Source organism: Pongo pygmaeus, chromosome 4 (assembly GCF_028885625.2).
Source record: "Pongo pygmaeus isolate AG05252 chromosome 4, NHGRI_mPonPyg2-v2.0_pri, whole genome shotgun sequence".
NCBI lineage: Eukaryota > Metazoa > Chordata > Mammalia > Primates > Hominidae > Pongo > Pongo pygmaeus.
In genome coordinates, this window is record NC_072377.2 from 156,037,272 (window position 1) to 156,062,510 (window position 25,239).

General features: G+C 48.2%; 1 protein-coding gene and 1 long non-coding RNA gene across 2 annotated transcripts in view; one reads left to right on the forward strand and one right to left on the reverse strand.

The window, feature by feature from the left end:
• Window positions 1-13,957, reverse strand: part of CCDC69 (coiled-coil domain containing 69) — a 43,598-nt gene extending 29,641 nt beyond the window's left edge. The window contains exon 1 of the mRNA XM_054487461.1: window positions 13,730-13,957. Within this exon, the coding sequence (XP_054343436.1) occupies window positions 13,730-13,777 (48 nt within the window). The 5' untranslated portion in view covers window positions 13,778-13,957. The remainder of the gene's footprint in view (window positions 1-13,729) is intronic.
• On the forward strand, window positions 1,894-6,619 carry LOC129036402 (uncharacterized). Its single transcript, XR_008502533.2, has 3 exons — window positions 1,894-2,055; window positions 2,555-2,875; window positions 4,425-6,619. It is a non-coding gene; the product is annotated as an uncharacterized LOC129036402 (long non-coding RNA).
• Window positions 13,958-25,239: the final 11,282 nt, after the last annotated feature.

Genomic DNA, 25,239 nt, shown 5'->3' on the forward strand with positions numbered 1-25,239 from the left:
TGTTGAGTGTTTAAATTGTTTCCACTTTTTAATTTGCAGATTACGCTTTAATAAATATATTGATTTAGGCCAGGTGCGGCAGCTCATGTCTATAATCCTAGCACTTTGGGAGGCAGAGGTGGGTGGATCATTTGAGGTCAGGAGTTCGAGACAAGCCTGGCCAACCTGGTGAAACCCCATCTCTACTAAAAATACAAAAATTAACCAGGCGGTAGTGGCGTGTGCCTCTAATCCCAGCTACTTGGGAAGCTGAGGCAGGAGAATCGCTTGAACCCAGGAGGTGGAGGTTGCAGTGAGCCAAGATCGCACCACTGCATTCCAGTCTGGGCGACAGAGTGAGACCCTGTCTCAAAAAATAAAAAATTAAAATTAAAATTAAAAAATAAACATATTGATTTGTAAAATTTTATACACATCTAATATTACATGTCTAATATTGGAAGGTTCGACCAATTTACTCACCTTCAAATGGCACGCAAGACCAGTTTCAGCTAGGTGTGGTAGCTCACACCTGTAATCCTAGCACTTTAGGAGGCCGAGGCGGGAGGATCACTTGAAGCCAGGAGTTCGAGACCAGCCTGGCCAACATGACAAAACCCCATCTCTACTAAAAATACAAAAATTAGCCAGGTGTGGTGGCATGTGCCTGTAATCCCAGCTACTTGGGATGCTGAGGCACGAGAATTGTTTGAACCTGGGAGGCGGAGGTTGCAGCGAACTGAGATTGGGCCACTGCACTCCACCCTGGGTGACAGAGCAAGACTGTCTCAAGGTAAAAAAAAAGAAGACCAGTTTCACTGCAACCTTGCCAACGTGGAAGATTATCACTTTTTAAAAAAATGTTGGCAAATGTGCTAGGTCAAAACCCAACCAAAATAACCTAGTGCTACCTATTACATGCCTGCCCCCAACACAGGCATCTGTATGTTCGAGACATCTTACATGCTCAAGACCATCCCACCGTGACACATGGTTAGGTCTACCTCGGGCCCCCAGGCTCAGTGCACACACCATTTCTCTGCTTCTCTCCTGACCTGCCCTGGGGCGGAGTTAGTTCCTGTCTTCTCCACGTTCCAGGCACCCCTGAGAGTATCTACATCTGGTTAGCTGCCTGTCTCTCCTGCTAGCCCAAGGGGCTCCTTGGGGACAGGATTTTGAAATCATATTGGACTTGCCCCAGTATGTTATGATGCCCAGAACAGGATTTCTTAGAAATGTGGTCTATGGACTTCCTGTACTAGAGCCACCTGGAAAGCTTGCTTAACACGAATGTTCAGGCTGCATTCTAGACCTACATATGTGTGCTGGGAATCTGCATCTGCTTTTTTTTTTTTTGAGATGGAGTCTGGCTCTGTTGCCCAGGCTGGAGTGCAGTGGCACGATCTTAGCTCAGTTGCAACCTCTGCCTCCGGGGCTCGAGCAATTCTCCTGCCTCAGCCTCCAGAGTAGCTGGGATTACAGGCACATACCACCACACCAGGCTAATTTTTGTATTTTTAGTAGAGACGGGGTTTCACCATGTTGGCCAGGCAGGTCTCAAACTCCTCACTTCAAGCGATCCACCCACCTCAGCCTCCCAAAGTGCTGAGATTACAGGCATGAGCCACCACGCCTGGCCGGAATCTCCATCTTTAGCAGTCTAGCCCAATGATCCTAGTGCACACAAAAGCCTGAGGACATGTGACCCTGAGCTAGGTAGGTCTCAACGAGCAACTACTGAGTGGAAAATCCCCAGGTTGGGGTCCTGACCACTTCCTCCTCAGAGGTCATGGAGCAGAGGGCACCTGCAAGTGCATGGGTGCGTGGGTGGTGGTGGGGGGGGAGTTGGGAGGGGGACATAAGAATTTTCCCTTCCAAAAGAGGGGTGGGGAGGATAGGGCTGGGGTGGGGTATCCGGACTACACTCTGGAAGAGAGATGACAGCTTCCTGAGTCAACGGAAACTTGGTAGCAAGAAAGCTGCAGAGGAGGCTGCCAGCAGTACAGGATGCAGGGAGAACCCAGGCCTGGGGTTGAGGCCAGGAGACTCGATTCCAGCTTTACTGTGTGACTTTAGGTAAGTCATGTTCCTTCTCAGTTTCCCCATCTGTGAAGGGTCAGGGCTGGAAGAGATGCTCTCTTCAGTCCTCCTGAGCTCCAGGGCAGCCCTTCTCCTAAGAAGGCTGGAAATAGAGCCCCTATACCCAGGTGACACTCACAGCTTTGGGGCCCAGATCCTTGCTGTCAAGCAGACCAGAGCCCTGCAGTAGGTTCAACCTGAAGCAAACCTGAGATAGTAGGACACAGCTGTCAAAAGCAGACACAGTCGGGGAAGAATGAGAAGACAGTGTCCAGAGCCATGGAGAGCCACATGAGCTCAGATTCAGGCTGGTGAGATGCTCTAGAGTATGCTCTCATTTTAGAGGGTAAACTGACACACTGGAAGAAGTCCCAAAGAAACTGACAGGATGTAGGAGGTGGCTCAAAACCAAATTATAGGAGGGGCTGTTAACAGAACAAGAGTTGGTCAGCCTTGAGAACAGGCAGGAAGACCTGATACTGTCTTCAAATCTCAGCAGGACTGTCATGGGTAGAAGCTGCTGGCATGTCATCTACAGCCTTGGAGGACAGGATTGTGGCCAAGCACGAGGAGGTTCCAGAAGTTTCAGTTCAGTATGAAGAAAAATTTCAGAACCATCACAAACCGGTAGGCTGCCTCATTGGAGGGTGGAGCATGGTGGTGGAAGTGAGTACTCCATCACTAATAGCATGCAAGAAGAGGTTGGAGAGTCAAACTTCATGCTGTAGACTGGACTGAGTGATCTTTGAGAACCCTGAACTCTAACAGTCTATAATTCTAAAAAGCATCACTGATGTTCGACAAGTGAAAGCCTCTGGTAAGCATAAAAAATGTATCTACTAAAGGTGGCATGTAAAGACCACCAGCATTAATGGAACCTCAGGGAGCTCTGTCGAATGCTATTCAGGGAGCAGCATTTTGGGGTGAATGGCTATAGTCACATACTCAAGCCTTTGGGATAGACTCCTAAACTTCCCTCAAATTATTATTATTATTACTATTATTATTATTATTATTATTATTTATTTTTTATTTTTTGAGATGGAGTCTCGCTCTGTCGCCCAGGCTGGAGTGCAGTGGTGTGATCTCAGCTCACTGCAAGCTCTGCCTCCCAGGTTCACGCCATTCTCCTGTCTCAGCCTCCCGAGTAGCTGGGACTACAGGTGCCCACCACCACGCTCGGCTATGTTTTTTTTTTGTATTTTTTGTGGAGACAGGGTTTCACCACGTTAGCCAGGATGGTCTCGATCTCCTGACCTCGTGATCCACCCGCCTCGGCCTCCCAAAGTGCTGGGATTACAGGCGTGAGCCACTGCACCTGGCCAACTACCCTCAAATTCTGAGCCTTGCCAGGCAAGAGTGAATTAGGCAGGAGCAACTTGGATAGAAGCCGCCCAGCTATTCCCTACCTTGGGAATCCTAGTAGGATGGAAGGTAAGAGTAGCCCTGAGGGAGGTTCAGCCTGTCCTGCAGACACTTGAGCTAGCCCTCTTTGGGAGCCATCACTCCATTCTGTTTGTCAGCCTTCAAGGCTTGTGTATTTCTGATTAAGTGCTTTGTGTCCTCATTGTTCCCGCTTAACTTAGAGAATTTAGTAATTAAAGAAGACCCCTTAAGAGTTCACCCAGCTCCTCCGTGTCCCATACATCACAGGCCTGGCTTCCTCTGAGCATGTAGTTCTATCACACCGATCCTGGCTGAGGAAGGCTTACGGGGACCCAGAGCAGGGTCGGAAGGGCCCTAGGAGGCAGCTGACTCCAATCCCCACCTCCTTTTTCCAGATAGAAAACCTGAGGCCCAGAGGTGGGTGGGCAGATAACTTGTCAGAAGCTGCAAAGCAGGGAAGCAGAGCCCTGGGGAGAATCCAGACTCACAGCTGAGGCTGGAGTCCTTTCCATCCCCCTGATGCCAGGGTCAGCTTTATCCGAGTAGCTGAGCCTGTAGGGCAGAGGTGACTCTAAGTCTCAAGGGGCTCAGGTCACACCCTCCTCAGTATCACAGCTGCCTTTCCGGTGCCTGGCCCAGCACCACTAGTTTTGGGATCTGAGTAACCACAGTCAGAGCCTATTGGCGGAAGGTAGAGGCAGGAAGGAGGCGGGGGGTGCAGAGGCCCAAGGGGCCCCACTCCAGGGCCTTCGGGGAGGAAGGGCGGGGCCTAAACGTTCGGGGCTGTTGAGAAATGTTAGTGTTCACACTCGAATTACAGAAGCTCAGACGGAAGAACACCATAAATACAGGCCTTAGCCTCCCCATCTCTAAGATGGGCAGAGATATTCTGCCAAAGTAATGCCTGAATTTGATGTCATTGAAAATCAAACACTGCCAGAGACATTAAAGATTTCATTCATCCCCTTCATATCATACAGTGTGTGGTCAACATTTTCTCACTGGCTGGAGGACAGTCCAATGTGACTGTACAACCAACTTAAAGTTAGAAGTGCCAGGCTGCACCATTCCGCTGCACCGGGGACACGGCCTACGCTCTGAACACCTGCAGGACCCCCAGAGCACACAAGTCAGGGGTGGATGTGGTCTCCACTGCTCCTATCTGAACGACTGATGAGGTGTCTCAGGGGAGGAAAGGACCACTTCCTTCTTAAACACCCCTGCACCTGCTGAGCCAGCCCACAGCAGACAAGCGTCAGAAGGGCCTTGAGTGCAAGGCCTCACTTCGCAGACGATGACACTGAGGCCTAGAGAAAGCCTTTCTAATACACCTTATTTATTTTCTTCCTCCCTAGGGCTCCCGTTTTCTTGTCCCATATCAGCTTCCCAGGGTGTCTGCTAGTTCTGGTTGCCTCAGAGGGCCTGGAGCTGGCAAAAGCACTAGACATTATTTCTAGCATTTGGGTCAGCCTGGCAGGCAGGACCCTGAAGAAGCTGGACAGAAAATGGTGTCAGTAGCTGGATGGGGGTGGAGAAAGAGACAGGCTGAGGGCCCAGATACCTGTCTCCCAGTCCAATGACAAACTGGGAGTCCAGAGCCAAGGTCCTAGTCTGCAATCTGAGGCTGAGCGCCCGGATACCTGTCTCACAGTCCAATGGCAAATTGAGAGTCCAGAGCCAAGGTCCTAGCTTGCCATCTGCTTGCTGTGTGACCTTGAGTGGACACCCTTCCTTTTCTGTGCTTCTGTATCCTCTTCTGCATGGCATGGAATTGTGCAATGGGATACATAAGAGCCCTTCTGGTTTTGACATGCTGTGGATGGGGAAGAAGGGGCAGAGTGAGGTCATCTTGCTATCTCATCTTCTGTCGATCCTGTCCTGATTGTTTGCTCTGGGCAGGGCAGGGGCAGTTTGACACACTCAGCTGTTAGCTCTGGTCATGGAGGGGGCTTCTCTGGAGAGCAGGAAAGGAGGGCCCTTGCTCAGGAGGCCTGGCTGAGAACCTGGAGCCCTCCACACCATCCCCTGTTCTTCAGCAGCCAGTGTAAGGGTGGTTGTAAAAGAGAGGGCAGGATTGCCTGAAAGCAGAGAATGACAGAGCTCAGCCACCTCCCAAGTTGCATGCAGCATGCTCCCAATTCTACAGTGGCACTATGAGCAGAAATAAGTACCCATTAGTGAGGACAATGAGGAGGCACAGGATGCTCAGGGCAGGACCGTTTGCAGTAGGGAAATGCTGTAAACTGGGGACTGGCTGGATACACTCGGACATAATACTATATCATTTCATTCATATGTTTAAGAGAGTGAAGTAGACCTTTATGTACAAAGACGGAAAGGCATTTGGTAAAATACCAATATCCAAACTAAACTATTTCTTTTCTGTCACCCAGGCTGGAGTGCAGTGGTGTATTCTTGGCTCACTGCAACCTCCGCCTCCCAGGTCCAAGCAATTCTCCTGCCTCAGCCTCCCCAGTAACTGGGACTACAGGTGCGTGCCACCACGCCCAGCTAATTTTTGTATTTTTAGTAGAGACAGGGTTTTACCATGTTGATCAAGCTGGTCTTGAACTCCTGACCTCAGGTGATCTGCCCGCCTTAGCCTCCCAAAGTGCTGGGATTACAGGCGTGAGCTACCGTGCCCGGCCAACTATTACTAATGATAAAAAAATGCACAGGAAAAAGTACCTAGAAAAGCACAAACTGATAACAGTTGTCATCTCCAGAGAATGGACTAAAATTACGGTGGTCAAGGAAGGGTAGCTTCCATTTTACCTAAATTCTTAGGATTTTTTTTTTTTTTTTTTTTTTTTTTTGAGACTGAGTCTTGCTTTGTCACCTAGAGTGAGTGGTGTGCAGTGCTGCGATCTCGGCTCACTGCAGCCTCTGCCTCCCAGGTTCCAGCGATTCTCCTGCCTCAGCCTCCTGGGTAGCTGAGATTACAGACACGTGCCACATGCCCAGCTAATTTTTGTATTTTTAGTAGAGACGGGGTTTCACCATGTTGGTCAGGTTGGTCTCAAACTCCTGACCTCAGGTGATCCGCCCGCCTCAGTCTCCCAAAGCGCAGGGATTACAGGTGTGAGCCACCACACCTGGCCAATTCTTAGGATTTTTAAAGCAACAATGCATTCAAGAATTACTTGTATACAAAGAAATTAACAACAAGAAAAAGGTACCTCTCTTGGAACCCGAAAGCCTCCACCAGAGTCATGGTACAGACAGAGAAATCAAGGCTGGGGAAGAGAATAGTTAGCAAAAAAGGCAGAAGTGGACCCATTGTTAGAATGATGAATACCAGAGGTTGGGAAGGACGTGTGTGTGGGGTGTGGGGAATGAAGAAAGGCTGGTCAAATGATACAAACATACAGCCAGATGGAAGGACTACATTCTAATGTTCCATAGCAACCATGAACTGTATACTTTAAAATAGCTAGAATAGAGGACTTGAAACGTTCCCAACACATAGAAATGATAAATACTTGAGGTGATGAAACTCCAAATACCCTGACTTGATCATTACACAGTCTATGCACCTAACAAAATATCATATGTACCTGAGAAGTATGTAAAATATTATATATCAATAAAAAATACAAAGAAGTAGGCCCCATTCTTGACTCCCAGTCCAGTGTTCTTTCCTCTACAGATGCAGCTGCTGGTGTCCAAAAGCAATGGGCCCTGTCCAGGCACCTCCTTGTTTACAGTGCTGCCTCTTCTGCTGCCTAGCTGGGTTCCAAATGGAGGCACTGGGTTCTTGCTGTCGTTTTTGATTGCTGGCCAGTTGGGGCTGGGGGTGAGAGGGTGGGTAAGGAGCAATTAACCTTGCGATATGAAAGTTTCCTAAAGCTGCTGTAACAAATTACCACGCACTTCGTGGCTGAAAACAACAGAAATGTATTCTCTCACAATTCTGGAAGTTAGAGGTGCAAATTCAAGGTGTCAGCCGAGCTGGCTCTTCTGGAGGCTCTGAGGGAGGATCTGTTCCCTCCCTCTCTCCCAGATCCTGGTGGGTGCTGGCAGTCCTTGGTTCTCTGGCTTGGAAGATGCGTCACTTCATTCCCTGCTCTTCTCCCTGTGTGTCTGTGTCCAAATTTCCCTCTTCTTGTTGGGACACTAGTCACTGGATTAGGGCCCATCCAGTGTGACCTCATTTTAACCCTATTTCAAATAATGTCGCATTTACAGGTTCTGGGTGAATGTAAATGTAGGAGGGGACATTACTGAATCCAGTAAAGGTAACAGCTTTTCTGATGTCCAGGCCATTTCCTTAAGGAAGGCACAGGGGCAGGGTCACATGGGACAGTGGAAAATGGCGAGGAAGGCCACGAAGGTCATTGTACATTCAGTGAAAAAAAAAACTCCATTGCGGAGAGAGGAGGAAATCTGGAAGTAGGTCAGACTGCATATCACTTGTCTTGGGGGGATGCATGGAGGTGGATGGCTGTTTTAGGTATAGTACAGTGTTTGGCCTAGATGTTCTGGAAGGTTCAGATTTGAAAATAAGGTGACACAAGATAAACTATTTTTAGGGATTAAGATTCACCTGGCAAGACAAATAGGATGGCTTGTCTTCAGGTAATGGATGGGTTTAGATCTGCTAAAGATGGATGGATCTTCTCTTGCTCCTTTTCTCTGCCAAGGTGGGGCAGCAGGAGCTCCCTCCCCGCTGCCAGTCCTGCTGCAGTGGGGCTCCCAGTCTGGCCCTCTCCCCTGGTCACTGGGGATGGCTCACAGTGCTGAGGGCGGAGGACAGAGGACTGAGTGCCAGCGGTGCGGACAGAAGCCCAAGTACACCTTGAGGTGTCAGAGCCAGAACTAGGGTCATCTGAGAGGCTCTTCCGTTCATTGGGAGGGTACTTACACTCTTCAAGTTTATTTTTTGAATATGAACATTCATGAATTTCATACTGAGACCCCTTAGAGCTCCTTTTCCAAGCAGGTCTCAGACTCTTGTTCACTGGCTGATCTATGCACCCTGAGATGTCAGGGGGCAGCCCCTCCTTCCCAGAGTTTCACTGTCTTGATTTATATAGCAGCCTGCTTCTGTGCAATTAATTTAAAATTTCATCTTTTCTGCCCCTTTTAAGACAAAAAAGAAACACAGTGCTGACATGAAACACAGGTCCCAAGCCTAACAGCCAACTGAAGCAAAAATGGGAGCCCTTAGGTGTCTGGGAACTTGTCAGGCTCTCAGAGGACCTATAATAGCCACCCATGAATTCAATAGAGGAAAAGAATTAAAAACATGTACATGTGCAGAAAATACATCACCAAAGATTGTATCTCAAAGGCAGAGAGTATTGGGAATTATTCTAGTGTGTTTTAGGTTGCCAAACACAAAAGTCTGGTATTTAATCTCACAGGTCTTCCAGAGTGCCTCGTGCATGGAAGCCTGTACTGGCTTTAGCTAGGAAGATTGGTGGGCATTAGTTTCTAGGTTGGGCAAAATCACCAGCTCGGAGGCCATGTACATGCCAACATCTCCATGATGGTTGGGGCAGGGAGCTGAGTGTTGCAGAGGCAGCTTTCCTTCAGGCTTCTCAATTGTCCCGCCCTTACCAATCAAGCTAGAAGATCAGATTTTCCCACTCCTCCTGACCAGGTGTCAAGGGCTGCTCCCATATTCCTTCTGCCTAGGATGCCCTCCTGAGTAACTCGCCTGCCCCATAAGTGCCTAACCCCTGCCCACCTTCAAAACCCAGCCAAGATGCCATCTCTCTAAGGGGCCTTCCTGGACCCCCACTAAGTCCAAAGCCACACTGGCCCCAGGTGGGAGGAAAACACAAGGAATGTTCATCAATTACCAGAGTAGGAGTGCAGACTGCAAAGAACCACGTGTCCAAACTGGTTAAATAAGCCACGGAACAGCCACAGGACATTAGGTAGCCATTAAAAAGTCCATGTTTTCATGGACTACTTAATATGGGAAAATGCCCCCGGAAGAATATTAAGTAACTGGAATATAACCATATAAAACATATTCTTAGCTTTATACAGATAGTCATACTCACATCGATGATACACATAGGAAAAAATAGTACAAAGAAGGACACTGAAATGTACACAGTGGCTATCTCTTAATTGTGAGATTAAAAGATTTTTTAATTTCTTATACTTTCCCACATTTTGAAATTTTGACTCAAAATAATAATCAGAACAATTCCATTTTTTAATGGAATCGTAAATACTTGCTAGTCGTAGGTTTGCATCCCCTCTAATATTCTTGCCAAAACGCCACCTGACCCCTGCTTGAACCCTCCAGTGACGGGAACTCACTACTCTTTGAGGCCTTTTTTTGGCCACTTATTCCTCATGAGTAGATATCTGCTCGATTTAGCCTCCCCTACTGGCCACTGTGCTGCCTTCTGGAACAACAGAGAAAAAAGCTGCTTTCCATGCCCCTTGACAAGACTTCAGAGATTTGAAGGAAGAGGCCAGACGCTAGCCTGCATCCTCCCACCCTGTCCACATCAGCCTTCAAAGGACACTAATGTCCTTGACCTCCCACGTCCCGGGGTACTTTCCTTGGGTACAATCTAGGCAGTGATGTCCTTAAAGCATAACATTAAGTCTATGCCTCCTTATCTCTTTCAAAGGCATCCTTCTTGCTAGTCAGGGTATCAGAGACTGTCACATACAGTCTTTCATCTAATCTTTAGAACAACCCTATGGCACAGGAGCTAGTACCACGCCTATCTTACAGATGAGGAAACTGAGGCATGGAGAAGCCAAGCCACTCTTAAGGTCACTTAATGGATCTTCCATGTAGTCAGGACTGAACCAGCATCCAACCCAGAGCCCGGTGTGGTCGACCCACAAATGTTTGCCAAGTTAGCCATGCCCTTGGTGTCTACTGGTTGATTTCAGAATTACCCAAGCCTGCACCAGCCTCTTCCATATCATTCACTTCTATCACCTGGCTTGCTACATGGACGTGCTCATGAAGGGCTGCTGAATGACTGACCCACCGAGTACCTGTCACCTGAGGCCCAGCTTTGGCAGCTGTGCTGAGCCCCTTCTCAGAGGCCCTGCTTGGAACTGTGGAGCTGTAGCCACAGCCTTCGGGACTAGAGAGTTCAGACATCATTCCTGGTACTCTGCAGTGTCACACAAAGGGGGTTGGCCACGAGGTGCCTCCTGTACCACTCCCCACTCCCCCTCCGCTTCCTACCCTATTGCCCAAGGGAGGCTGGTAACCTGTTGGGGATAGAAAGGCCCCTCCTTACCACCGTGGCCGGCAAGTCCCCAGAAGGCTTGTTTCCTTGACCCCTACCCACTCTGCCTGGCCTTCTCCTGAGTCCTCCTGGGGGATGTGACCACATTAGCCATGGTCTTTGCCAAGAAGAAGGGTTTAGGCAGGACCACATGATCCAGATGTTTCCTCAGCACCCACCCCCAGCCTGCCAGGAACCCCATTCATTCATTCCCAGCATTTCAACTTGTCCCAATAAGGCAGTGACCTAGTCCCAGGCCAGGCCTCTCGGGGTGGTCTAGAACATCTAGTTGGCCAAGCCCAACAGGCACCATAGACCACAGAACTCAGCAGACCCCCAGATCCTTGAACCTGGAGGGACATGAGAAGGCCTCATGGTCAAGCTCCTGTCTCTAGCCAGGATAATCCTTGCTAAAAGTGCCTGCCTCATTCCTTGCGGCCTGCCACCTCCATTCTCCACAAAGAACCCCCTCACGCTGTGCTTTCAGTGGCTCAGCCTTTGCTTAGGCCTTGGCCGTAAGTGGGTAACTCCCGCCATACCTTCCAAACCACCCTCCCTCAAAAAACCTTCCTGCATGTCTCCAGGCTAGATGTGATGCTCCTGCTGCTCCCTGGACCAACCCCTAGCATGGCTCTTATTTGTCCCTCATTCACTCAAATATCTATTTAAGCACCTGCTCCGTGATCTGCATAAGGCAATGAGCACCAGATGGGGAGTGCAGAAAGCCAGGCTCAACTGCACAGCTTTGCCACCAACTGGCTGTGTGACTTTGGACCGATCATTCCTCACTGAGCCTCAGTTTCCTCGGTAAAGTGGGAAAGATTCTGCAGCTCAGCCTAGCTTCCAGGGCTTCTGTGAGACTGGGCAGGATGTGAAAGCATTCTGCAAACACGCAGGGTGACTCCTGATTATCAGAACCTAACCCCTCTGTAGCCTGACCTCATTTTTGTCCATCCCATCCCTGGTGTCCCCCTCTCTCCCAGGGGGCTGGTAGCCTGTTGGGGATGAACTTGGGAGCTCATGCCTTCCAAGGGGTTGGCACCTGGGTGAGAAATTGGGCAGGAGCACAGCCTACAGGGATGAGAACTTTAAACAAAAACAGCCCATAAATCTTGCCATATAGGGGCAGGGGCCTGGCATGGCTGGGGCCAAGAAGGCATGCCAGGCTGTTCTCTGGGGCAACAAGAGTAAAAGATTTTATGCTTAAAGTCATCAAGAAGCCACTGGAAGCACAGTGGGAAGAGGTGGAGACAAAGAACACGGGGCTAGGGGACTAGATACCTGGGTTCTGCTCTGCGTTGCTCTGTGACCTCGGTCATGCTCCTTCCCTTTTCTAGGCCTTAACCTCCTATCTGTATAGTGGGTGTGTCAGCCCAGGTAGTACCCAAAGGCCCTTTCCAACTCAGACAGGCTGTGCCAGCTTTACTTGCCCTTCAGAGCTTTGGCTGTGCCAGGGACAGGCAGGAACAGCTGGTAAGTCTCTCGGAAGGAGCAGGAGCCAAAGAAGCTGTGCTTACTGTGACCTCCTCTTCCAGCTTGTGGAAGGGTCAGGCTCTTCCCCATTTCCTCCACCTCTAGGTAGATGGAATTCACCCTTGGTCCACTTTGCAAGCTACAAGGTTGACACAGGTGCAGAGAACACAGACTCTCAGATGCTTAGGGATCATCCTGCTCATCACTCCCCAAACAGGGAGAAACTGAGACCCAGGGAGCCACAAGGGCTTGCTTGGGGTCACCCAGTATGTTTGTGGCACCACAAGGACTTACACCCAGGGCTAATGTCTGCCTACCGTTTGCTCAGTTACAAGCCTCAGCCAAGGCTCAGGTCTCTCCACCTTGTCATCCCTGTCAGCCAGCTGCTTCCTTCTACTGATAGAGCCAAGCCTCAATTTCCCTGTTGGAGTGAGTAAAGACGTGAGGGTTTCTAGGTCAGGAGTTGGTGAGAGTTTCGATCTGGTAATAAAGGGAGAGCAAGGAAAGCCAGGAGGTATCAGAGAAGGGAGTAGAATCCTCCAGGCTAGGACAGTACTGTTGGGCAGAAATACCTGTACTCAGGGCACAAGCAAAGCAGGAGCAGAGAGAGGACTAAAGTTCATTCCAAAACTATTAAACACTGTCACAGTTTGCAGCCTCTCAGGGTCTCAAGGGGGAATGATGATAAAGTTTATGGGATCATCTAGTCCCACCTGGCTAGGGGGCAGGCAGTGGTAAGAAAAAGGGCCAGAATTTGAGGGTCCTTCTTCCCCTCTGCCTCACAGTGTCCCCTGAGGAGGCGATCTTTCTAGCTCCAGGCTCTGACCTTCTGGGCTCATCAGACCCCAAGGGGCAGCTGGTCTCACTGCAAGAAACCTGAGAATTGTCCCCTGGGCCCTAACCCAGCTCCAAGGCCCCTTGGGGGAAGAACAGGAAGGGAGGAGAGGGCCCAGAACGCAGTAGATCTCCTCCCTCTTTGGCCCCTCCCTGCTACCCCAAGGGCAGCCCACACTCACCAGCTCTGGGGCCTGCAAGAGCCCTAAGACCAGAGCCTCAAACTTTAAAGCGTCATCACCTGGGCATACTGTTAAAACGCAGCTTCTGTCTTGTCAAGACGGGGCCTGAGCCTGAGATTCTGCATTTCTAACAGGTCCCCAGTGATGCTGATACTGCGAGTCTGTGGAACACTCTTCGAGCAGCCCTCAGATATCAGCCTCTAACCCGGGGGGGAGGAAGCCGAAGGCCCAGAGAGGTCAAGTCACTTGTCCATGGCCACACAGCGAACAGCCCCAGACCGAAAGCAGAGGGCACCTGCCACAGACACACGACATCTCCCCACCCGAGGCAGCGGGAATCAGCTGCCGTTCTCTGGCCCGGGTGCCGTGTTTGTAAACTCGGCTGCTTGGTGCGGCTCGGGCCGGGGTAAAGGGCGCCTCCCAGCAGAGCCTCCCTCGACTCTAAGCCGGCCTTTCCAGGTTCTCCGTCCGGTATCCCGGGCCGACCAGAGAGAGCCCGGGGCGCCGAGTCCGCTGCGGCGGAGCGATTCCGCACTCCCGTCTCCTCTGAAAGCAAACTTCTCCGCCGGCGCCCTTTACCTTTTTCGGGGGTTTGCAGCTGCTCAGCCTGCTGTGTCTGCAGCCCATCCTCCTCCGGGGGCTCCCGGACGCCGCTTCCCAACTCCGGGGCCCCCAGAGGAGCCTGCGGTCCGGGCCCCGCTGCCCGCTCCGCGCCCGCCGGCTGCGGCTGCCGGCGAGACCCTGAAACTGAACCTGGAAGCGCTGTCTTGAGCCTGAGCTCGGGCGGCCGCCCGCCGTAAATACCCGAAGAGCGGGGCCTCAGTGTAGCCCGCAGGGCCAGCGGCGCCGCCACCAGAGGCAGGTGACCAGAATCCTTCTAAATAATAGGAAGCTCTGGTCAGGGCAGAAAAAAAAAAAAAACCTTAAGGAGCAACAGATGCTTTTCCGAACCCTCAGCTAAGAAAGGGCCAGGGGAAAAAATAATTAAAACAATTATTTGATAAACTAACAGCTATCATTCATTGAGGGCTGTTTTTGTCCCAGTTGTTGTATACATTTTATTTCTATTTCTTGCCATATCAGTGCAACAAAGGTATTACTTCCTCCATTTTACAGGTGAGGAAAATGGTGTTCAGAGATGCAACATGATTTGCCTAAGGTCACATGGCTAGTAAGTTACCACAGCCCAGATAGAATCCAGTTCCTTTTTTTTTTTTTTTTTTTTGCCGCTATCATAGTTCACTGCAGCCTCAAACTCCTGGGCTCTAGCGAGCCTCCCAGCTCAGCCTCCTGAGTAGCTGGGACCATAGAGGCTCACCACCATACCCAACTAATTTCTTTTCTTTTTTCCAGTCTGATTTTGAACGACCGCCCTCAAGCGATCCTCCCACCCTGGCCTCCCAAAGCGTTGGGATTACAGGCATGAGCCACTGCACAGAATACAGTTCTAACTCCAGAACCTAAACTTTGACTCAATGGCCTACAGATAAATACTAATACTAAGTTTATTTTATTTATTTATTTTTGAGACAGAGTCTCGCTGTATTGCCCAGGCTAGGGTGCAGTGGCACCATCTTGGCTCACTGCAACCTCTGCCTCCCAGGTTCAAGTGATTCTCCTGCCTCAGCCTCCCAAGTAGCTGGGATTACAGGCATGCACCACAACATCCAACTAATTTTTGTGTTTTTAGTAGAGACAGAGTTTCACCATTTTGACCAGGCTGATCTCAAACTCCCGACCTCAGGTAATCCGCCCGCTTCGGCCTCCCAAAGTCCTGGGATCCCACACCTGGCCGATAATACTAAGTTTAATTTTAATGCCTCCTCACTTCTGGGCTGATAGTTTTTTCCACCTCACAAGCATCTGTAATATTTGACTCTATCCATCTTGGATAGATGTTATTCATCACAACAACCTCTTGAGGCAGGCCAGGTATGGTGACTATGGGACATAAAATGTCAGTGTCTAGGAAAAGGAGCTTTTGTTTATCTTCACTTTGTTATTAGCTGAGGTTTCTGAAATGGCAATGCAGGAAAAAGATAACCAATTCTGAAAATCAGTGTGTATGCCTGTTTGCGTGTATATTGGAATATTAAAGTCAGGCCCAAAACTCTTGGAAAGGTGTGCTGTGAAAAGGGCTTAGAGTCATGAATGGGGAAAGAATATGAGACCTCAAAAAAATTGCTCCCTCCATAGGGTACAAAACCAATTGCAAAAGTGTGTAAGAAAGGAAACTAAAGAAATGTGATATTAGGTTCTCAAAAGCAAGTATAATAGAGAATGGTGGCTCACAAAGTGTGATTCCCAAATCAGCAGTGTCAGCACTACCAGCCACCTTTGTTGGAAATGCAGATTGTCAGGCCCCACCCCTGGCCTAAACTCTAGGGATGGGGCTTAGGAATCTATAGCTTCATAAGCACTCCACTCATGTCTGGCCTGGGCTAAGGTTTGAGAACCCCTGCCATAGGACGTGCTCCACAGGTACTGAAGAAACAGGATATACTTAAATTATACTAAAATTAACAATGTTTATTGGAACAGTGCTCATGATTAAAAACAAAGAACCCAAAACAACCTAAACAGCCAAGAAAAGAAGGTTGGTTAAATACATTATGCTATATCCATAAAAATAGAATGCCACATAACCAGCAAAAATACTGATGAAGATGAATTTTTTGTGTTACAAAACATAACAAACTCATTTTCATTAAAAAAAAATATTGAGTGACTACCACCGTGTTGGTGAGATTTGGAAATTTTAAAACTGTTTTTTTGTTTTTTTTTGAGACAGGATCTTGCAATATCACCCAGGCTGGAGGGCGGTGGAGTGATCATGGCTCACTGTAGCCTTGATCTTCCAGGCTTAAGTGATCCTCCCACCTGAGCCTCCTGAGTAGCTGGGACCACAAGTGCCTGCCACCAAGCCTAGCTAATTTTTTTAAAAAAATTTTTGTAGGCCAGGCACAGTGGCTCATGCCTGTAATCCCAGCACCTTGGGAGGCTGAGGTGGATGGATCACCTGAGGTCAGGAGTTCGAGACCAGCCTGACCAATATGGTGAAACCCTGTCTTTACTAAAAATACAAAAATTAGCCGATGTGGTGGTGTGCACCTGTATTTTCAGCTACTCGGGAGGCTGAGACAGGAGAATTGCTTGAACCCGGGAGGCGGAGGTTGCAATGAGCCTAGATTGTGCCATTGAACTCCAGCCTGGGCAACAGAGCGAGACTCCCTCTCAAAGAAAAAAAAAAATTTTGTAGGCCAGACACAGTGGCTTATGCCTGTAATCCCAGCACCTTGGGAGGCCGAGGCGGGTGGATCACCTGAGGTCAGGAGTTCAAGACCATCCTGGCCAACTTGGTGAAATGCCGTCTCTACTAAAAATACAAAAGTTAGCCGAGCATGGTGGTGTATGCCTGTGATCCCAGCTACTAGGGAGGCTGAGGCAGGAGAATCACTTGAACCTGGGAGGCAGAGGTTGCAGTAAGCCGAGATCGTACCACTGCACTCCAGCCTGGGCAACAGAGTGAGATTCCATCTCAAACAAACAAACAAAATTTATAGAGGGTCTCACTATATTGCCCAGGCTGGTCTCGAACTCCTAGCCTCAAGCAATTCTCCCACCTCAGCTTCCCAAAGTGCTGGGATTACAGGCATGAGCCATTGAGCCTGGCTTCATTTGCTTGTATTAAAAAATGAGGGCCGGGCACACTGGCTCACGCCTGTAATCCCAGCACTTCGGGAGGCTGAGCTGGGAGAATTGTTTGAGGCTAGGAGTTCAAGACCAGCCTGGCTAACACGGTGAAACCCCTTCTCTACTAAAAATACAGAAAATTTGCCTGGGCGTGGTGTCGGGTGCCTGTAGTCCCAGCTACTTGGGACGCTGAGGCAGGAAAATGGCGTGAACCTGGGAGACAGAGCTTGCAGTGAGCCAAGATCACGCCACTGCACTCCAGCCTGGGCGACAGAGCGTCTCAAAAAAAAAAAAAAAAAAAAAAAAAAAATGAGCATGCACTTATTACTATTATGATAAACAATATTATTTTAATATGAAAAAGTTTTCTTTTAATATGTTTTTAAACCCATACATGAAACTATCATTAGTTTTTCATCATCAAGCCATGGGCAGTTCTGTGAAATCCTAAAGAAATGGACAATGACTGTGATTAATTAGGTAGAAAAACAACATAAAGGGCAAAGATGGCTAAACTTTGAGCATGAGATCCAAACCCGTAAAGTGATCCTGAACCAGTCATTTCTCCTTTCTGAGAGTTTCTCTTCTATATGTTGAAGAGTCGAACTCTCCAAAATTGACCCCAAATTTTAATGTCAACAATTGAAATTAATAACTTGGGGCCAGGCATGGTGGCTCACACTTGTAATCCCAGCATTTTGAGGCAGGGGGAACACTTGAGGCAAGGAGTTTGAGACCAGCCTGGACAACATAATGAGACCTTGTAAAAAAGAACATTGTTTTTTTTAATTAGCTGGGCGTGGTAGCGTGAGCCTGTTGTCCCAGCTACTCAGGAGGCAGAGGCAGAAGGACTGTTTGAGCCCAGGAGTTTGTCATTACAGTGAGCTACGATCATGCCACTGCACTCCAGCCTGGGTGACAGAGGAAGGCACTGTCTCTAAAAATAAATAAAGCAGAAGAAAATCGAAAGAATAGCTTGGAGTGGTGGGTGGGAACTAGGAGGCAAGTTCTTTCCCTGGAGCCTCAGCTCTCAAGACGTCTTGCCTCTAGCCTCTTTGAGCCTCCTGGGAGAGCAGGTTCGGATTTCACAATTTCCCACTGCTGGATTTTTGGTCATGTGTTTTAAAGTTCATGCCTGAGAAACTTGAGCAGCATGAGTTCAACAAATTTGCCAATGAGATTTTTGATGGTTGGTGTACCAGTCAGGTTAGGTTAGGTTTTGCTGAGATAATAAAAAGCGTAACACAAGACTTTGTGACTTAACACAAGAGAAGCTAAGTTTTTGCTCACACTACATGTCCAGAACGGGCAGGCAGAGGGCTCTGCTTCACAGAGAAGTTCCACATCAGCGTATAACACAGCCTTCTCAACATGACGGCTTTAGGATTTGCTGCGCAAAGAGAAGGGAGCGTACCGAGAATAGTGCATAGGGCCTTAACTGCTTCCACTTGGAGGAGACGCACATTAGGTCCACTCACATTTCATAGGCCAAAGCAAGTCAAACAATCATGCCCAACTGTAAGAGGATGGGAAAGTGCAATGTGTGCACAGAAGGAGAGGAGAATCAGAAATATTGGCAAATAGCATAATGTCGACTATAGTTAGCAATCAATTAGTAGCTACTACTTCTTGGGCAAGTAGGGTGACTCATCCTGATTTACCTAGGATTTTCCCACTCTTAGCCCTGGAAGTCCCATGTCTCCAGAGACTCTTCAGTCCCAGGCATGTTGGGATGGTTGGTCACCCTATGGCCAAGGCATAGTCAAGGTGCAAGAGAAGACTCAGTTCTTGTTCTTGAATTAGTTATAATCTGGGGTGCTTTTGTTTGACATTTGATCTATACGTAAGAAAAAATGGGAAACAATACAAAATAGGTTTTATAAAGCTAATGCCAAGTCATGTGCTTCATGCAGGAGGTATTAGCATTAAAGGGAAATAAGATACCAAGGTGGGTGGGGATAGTCAAGGAGGACTTCATGGGGGAATACTACAGCCAAGAGTATTCATACCAAAAGGAATTCTAGAACGTCAGGTTGGGTTGGAATTTGATGCTTGTCTTCTACTGCTTGCAATGAAGAACACTGACTAATATAAATCTTTGTTATCATTTCCTTTCTAGGTGCTTATGCAGCCTACGTTTAATACTTTCAGTGATGGGGAAATCACTACCCATCTTTTCATATCTTGCGGGAGGGGAGAAGCAAGGAGGAATGATTATAAGAGGGAAGAACAGCATGAGTCAAGTCAGGTTAGAGCATGGAGGCTGGCAAGTTAGGCAATGAGGGATTCATGTTGGTAGCTAGGTTGTGTGTAAAAGAACAAAAGTTGATGTTGTGGGCTCTTGGGGGGAAATATTGGAAACAACAATACGAGGATTATTCTGAGCATCTTTCTTTCTTTCTTTCTTTTTGAGATGGAGTTTTGCTCTTGTTGCCCAGGCTGGAGTGCAATGGTGCGATCCCGGCTCACCGTAACCTCCGCCTCCTGGGTTCTAGTGATTCTCCTGCCTCAGCCTCCCAAGTAGCTGGGATTACAGGCATGTGCCACCACGCCCGGCTAACTTTTTGTATTTTTGGTAGAGACAGGGTTTCTCGATGTTGGTCAGGCTGGCCTCGAACTCCCAACCTCAGGTGATTCTCCTGCTTCTGCCTCCCAAAGTGCTGGGATTACAGGTGTGAGCCACTACACCCAGCTTATTCTGAGCATCTTTCATGAGAAAAATTTAATATACCCATATGTAAAAAGTTTTGCCTAGAATTTCAGGCAATTCAGGGACCCCACACAGCCCATGCAGTGGGGCTATGCGTGGATCCCAGGTGAAGAACCTCTCAGCTCAGTGGTCCCAATTACCCTGATTTGATCATTACCCATTGTGTACATGCATGAAGTATCACACGTATGCCCCAAATATGTACAGCTATTAAAGGTCTTTCTAGCCCTAAAGCTTTTTCTGTACAGGTTCTTCTGATTGGGCCCAAATATTCCCCAAGCACATGTCCTCTGCCCAGAGTGACTTTCTTCACAATCCACCTCTGTGGGTTATAAAATTCTATCCATACATCGAGGAGCAGCTCCAATGCCCTCTCCTTCCAAGAGCCTGGGAGCACTTGTTCTCTGGCTCTCTGAGCACACGTGGCAGTTTTCCTCTGAGCTTCACTTGTTTGTGTGCTCTGGGTGTCCTCCCTAATGGATGAAGGATTATACAGCTCTGTCTCCTCCCTCCTCACCCCATCCCATCCCACTGAGAGATTGCCAGTCACCTTACTCAACTTCCATTCTTCCCTCTTCTGTAATTACAGAATCCTGATCATTCTTTGGGCCAGCAAAGTACTGGGCTAACAGGCTACTTACACAGCTTTCCTTACATCTAGGGGTGGCCAGGGATATGTAAGGGGAAATTATGGGTTAAGGCTTCCAGGAAAACTTTTAATGGGAGGATGACTCAGCTGGGAGCAGGGCTCCCCTGTTTTGTGCTCCCCCTTTTCCTGCCTGGAATACAGACCGGATGGCTGAATCCTGGCAGCCATCTTATTACCTGGCGCCAAAATAAGGAAGGAGTCTTGATCTCTGATTAATTTATGGTGTCCCAAGACCAGCCTTGATCAACTACTTCCAAACCTTTACACATAATAAACAAAATAGTTTAAGCCAGTAGGGAAATTATAGTTAACAATAATTAACTGTATTTTTCAAAATAGCTGGAAGAGAATTGTAATGTTCCCAACACAAAGAAAAGATAGATGTTCGAGAGGATGAATATCTAAATTACCCTGATTTGATCATTACACGTTGTGTACATGTATGAAATAGCACATGTATCACATGTATGCCCTGAACATGTACAACTATTATATATCAACTTACAAAATTTTTAAAAAATTTGTTTTAGTCAGTGCTGTTGAGATTTTGTTACTTATAGCAGAGTGCATTTCTAACCAATACATAGGTCACTAATTAAGTTTGATTATATTGAATTTAATTAGAATAATTTACTCTTAGGGATACTCTGTGAAGCCCCAGCTTCAGTTCTGGAGATGGGAAATGAGGCTGTGTTGATTAAGGTTCCCTGGGTTTTCTGGACTCTGGATAGAAAGGCTGGTTTTGGCCAGGCACAGTGGCTCATGCTTGTAATCCCAGCCATTTGGGAGGCTGAGGCAAGTGGATCACTAGAGGTCAGGAGTTCGAGACCAGCCTGGCCAACATGGCAAACCCTGTCTCTACCAAAAATACAAAAATTAGCCAGGCATGGTGGCATGTGCCTGTAATCCCAGCTACTCGGGAGGCTGAAGCATGAGAATCTCTTGAACCCAGGAGGCAGAGGTTGCAGTGAACTAAGATTGCACCACTGCACTCCAGCCTAAAAAGTTTGGTTTTGACAGGCTCCTCTTGAAGAATGAAAACACCTAAAATTGTTGAGTCCTTAGAATTCTATTGGAGTCTTTCTCAAGATATGGGCAGGCTCATTTGCTTCAGAAGCATCAGAGATTGGTTAAAGTGCAGTTTCTCTGGAGTTCTCTCTCTTTTCCCCATCCACTGCATCAGGACTGAGAGGACTGAGTCAGAGGAATCTTTACACTCAAGGTTGAGCTTTACTGCCCCAAAGCTTGTGTGGGTCTCCTTGCCAGGGAACTGAATTGCTACATGGATTGGATTGGATTGTGTTGAATTGAATGAAAGGGTAAGTCCTTGGAAAGGAGAATTGAATCTGAGTAACACTAATTAGCGAGAAGCCATCCCTGCCTATTTTCCCAGGTGAGCTGTAGTTTGGGATTTGGGCTGCCTTGGGAGAGGCATCAAAAGATTCACTTTACCACTTTCTTTACCAAGAGTCAATTCATGTAAATCATGGTCGGCCAGTGCTTTCTCTGTTCAGTGAAGTTCAGATAAAGATCCTTAAGGAGCTTGGGTGGTAAGAGTAGGAGGAACACAGAACATCACCTAGAAATGCTCTCTCTCTTCTTTTTTTGAGACAAAGTCTCGCCGTGTTGCCCAGGCTGGAGTGCACTGATGCAATCATGGCTCACTGCAGCCTCGACCTCCAGGGTTCAGGTGATCATCGCACCTCATCCTCCTGAGTAGCTGGGACTATGGGCATGTGCCACCATGCTTGGCTAATTTTTGTTTTTTGTAGAGACAGGGTTTTGCCATGTTGCTCAGGATTGTCTTGAATTCCTGGCCTCAAGTGATCCTCCCGTCTTGGCTTCCCAAAGTGCTGGGATTAGAGGTGTGAGCCACCATGTCCAGCTGCCTGGGAATATTCTCTAGGGAAAACTGCACATGCTCTCCTTAAGTAAGCTGCAGGGTCTGGAGGCCACTAGGCATGAACAATAGTGAACATTTCATTGCATCAGTGGCTCTCAAAATGCGGACCAGGGTTTAACAGCATCAGCATCTCTTGGGAAATTGTTAGAAAAGCATCAGATATCCTGGGTATGGGCCTCAGCAATCTGTGTTTTAACATCTCCTCCCCATAATTGTGATGTGTGCTTATGTTTGAGAACCACTGCTTTAGACCTTCATGTCCTCCTCATGTCTGATAGATGTCTGATAGACTTAAAAAAAATGGACACAGAGATGAGGGACAAAGTAGGGTCCAGGGCTCAGTGAGTTGATGGGTAAGCACTGTTTTCTAGGTTTGAGACACCTTTGGCGACACTGGGTGTCTAGTGTCTAGACCACCCCTACCCACATCTTTCGTGTGAAACATGGTGGATTGTTCCATGGGCTACATGAGCCAGGCCCTGAGCCACCCCACATCTAGAGACCATAGGATAATCCTTCCTTGCTTTGGAGATTCTGAGGCTCCCTTTTGGATACAGTCTTCTGATGAGCAGCGTGTTGATTTATATGTAATTGACTGAGCAGGACTCCAGCATTAGCTTGGGTCTTTCCAGGATCATAGCAGAGCTGGGTATTCACTTGCCCAGCTGCATGCAGACAGTAAACTCCCTACCCCTCTACCTTGCCTCCCCCGATATACATCTCAACAGGGGACCGTCTGCACCTTCTGCATATTCCCACTGACATCATGCTCTCAATTCTATCCAACTGCAAACACATTAACTGTATAGCCTTGTTCAGTGGATCCTCATTTCCAGCAGCCCACTTCATTCTTTGATTTGAAAAGTGAATATTTTTCAACCTGTATAACCTGCTATGTAATCATAACTTAAGCAACCATTTTCCAACAGACGACTATGCCTTGACCCCTCCTTCTGGGAAACCTGGCATTTCCTGGTCCTGGGTCCTGATGCATCTTCCTTGTTCTACCCTAGTGGGAGGGTCTTACCCACATAAAACAATGGGAATGAGAGTTGGAGGATGGTGAGGTCAGCAACTGGGCTTTCCAAACTGAAAATTGGACCACATGAGGTAGCAAAGAAATTTTGTGACTTATGTATATTTTTATTGATCTGATTCTATTCATGCATTACTGTTCGCCAAAATATTGGAATTTCTGGGACATTTAGAGGGACAAGGAGGTAGAATAATATTTGTAAATTGGAGTGGCCCAGAATATATGGGAGATATACCTAGGTCTGCCGGTTAAAACCCAAATGTCTATAGGGCTAGGTAGGTACCTAAATTAGAAAAAGGCTAGTATAAGTTGGGGACAGGTGCAAACTGGGGGCCATATACCAAACCAAAAGGAGCACAGGTGGCTGCACTGCAGTGGATTGGTGTTAGAAGGAAATGGAGGCCCTGACTGGCCTGACCTTCTAATTTTCTAAGTGAAACCGAAAATCTTTTTTCTTTTTTTTTAAGAGATAGGGTTTTGATGTGTTGCCCAGGCTAGAGCGCAGTGGCTATTCACAGGCACGATCATGGTGTACTGCAGCCTCAAACTCCAGGGCTCAAGTGATCTTCTGCCTCAGCCTCCCAAGTAGCTGGGACTATAGGTGCATACCACCATGCCCGGCTCAATCTTTTTTATTTTTATTTTTGGCAAGGTCTCGCTTTGTTGCCCAAGCTGGAGTGCAGCGGCACAATCATGGCTCACTGCAATCTCAACCTGTTAGGCTCAAGTGATTCTCTTGTCTCAGCTTCCTGAGTAGCTGGAGCTACAGGTGCATGCTACCATGCCCAGATAATTTTTGTATTTTTTGTAGAGATATGGTTTCGCCATGTTGACCAGGCTGGTCTCGAACCCCTGGGCTCAAACAATCCTCCTGCCTCAGCCTCCCAAAGTGCTGGAATTACACGTGTGAGCCACTTTGTCCAGCAACCCCCCCCCCCCCGCTCTTTTTTAATGTAAAATCTCTCTTTCTCTTTTACACAAACACACGCACACAAATCACCATGTAAGCTAAACAAAATATTTGTAGGAGGTTACATTGCCTGTATTCCAGGTAGACAAATAATGCAACAAGGGTTATGGAAAAATACCATGGAAGCAAAAGCAGTGATTAACTCTGTCTGGGAGAGTGAAGGTCGGGGCAGCTTCTCCAAGGATGTGATGTCTGAGCTGAGCTGTGTAGATTAAGCAGGGGTTCTGCTTGTCCACAAAGTGGGAAGAACATTTTATGCCCAGTGGCACTTTCAGGGGGGCCTCGGAGGCTCAATGCAGCTGGAATGCTGGGGGAATGCAGAGAGTGAGGACGATACAGATAGGCAGAGGCCTTGAAGGCCTGGCCAAGACATTTTTCCTTTATCCTGTAGGAGTGGGAGTGGTGTGGTCAGATAGGTGGTATCCAAGGTCACTCTGGGGCTCACGTGGAGAATGGAGAGGAAGCGCTGTGCTGAAGCAGTCAAGTATCTACTGGAATAGTTCATGAGAGTGTGGGTGAGGATCCCAAAGGCACTTTGGTGCAAAAAGATTGCAGCCTTGAGGGCCAGCTCAGGCCCTGTCCTCACAGAGCTCCCAGACTGATATAATAAGGTAACTACGGTGTGCAGCAGTGTGGGGTGCCTTTGGGTAGGCGGAGAGCAGTTTCCTCTACTCTTAGCCTGGGAGGCGGCAGCTAGGGGCCGGCAGTGTTGTGGTTACCAGGGCCTTGGGTTACAACACATGTTTGTTTTTTAAAAACGTTGCGATACCTTTTAAATCAGGGCGCTGGACAGGATCCAAGGACAGTAGCAAGGACCAGCCCCCATGGTGCTTCTTAAAGAAGCAGCTGCAGAGGAGGGAGGGAACCTTGGGAACCTGGATTTCTGGGGGAGCCCAAGTTCAGGCAGGGCTTGGAAGCTGGGCAAGGCTGGATGCAGCCTCCAGTTCACCCCATTCCTCCTCTTCCTTCCTCAAGGCACTTTTGGCTCAGGAGCACTTGGAGAAGATTAACTGTCTTCCAAGCTGTCTTGGAAAGCTAAGAGTGGTAGGCAGAGGCACCCAGGAATGTGGAGTCCAGCTCTTCGAAAGAAAGGAAGACCAGGCCAGGCATGGTGGCTCACACCTGTAA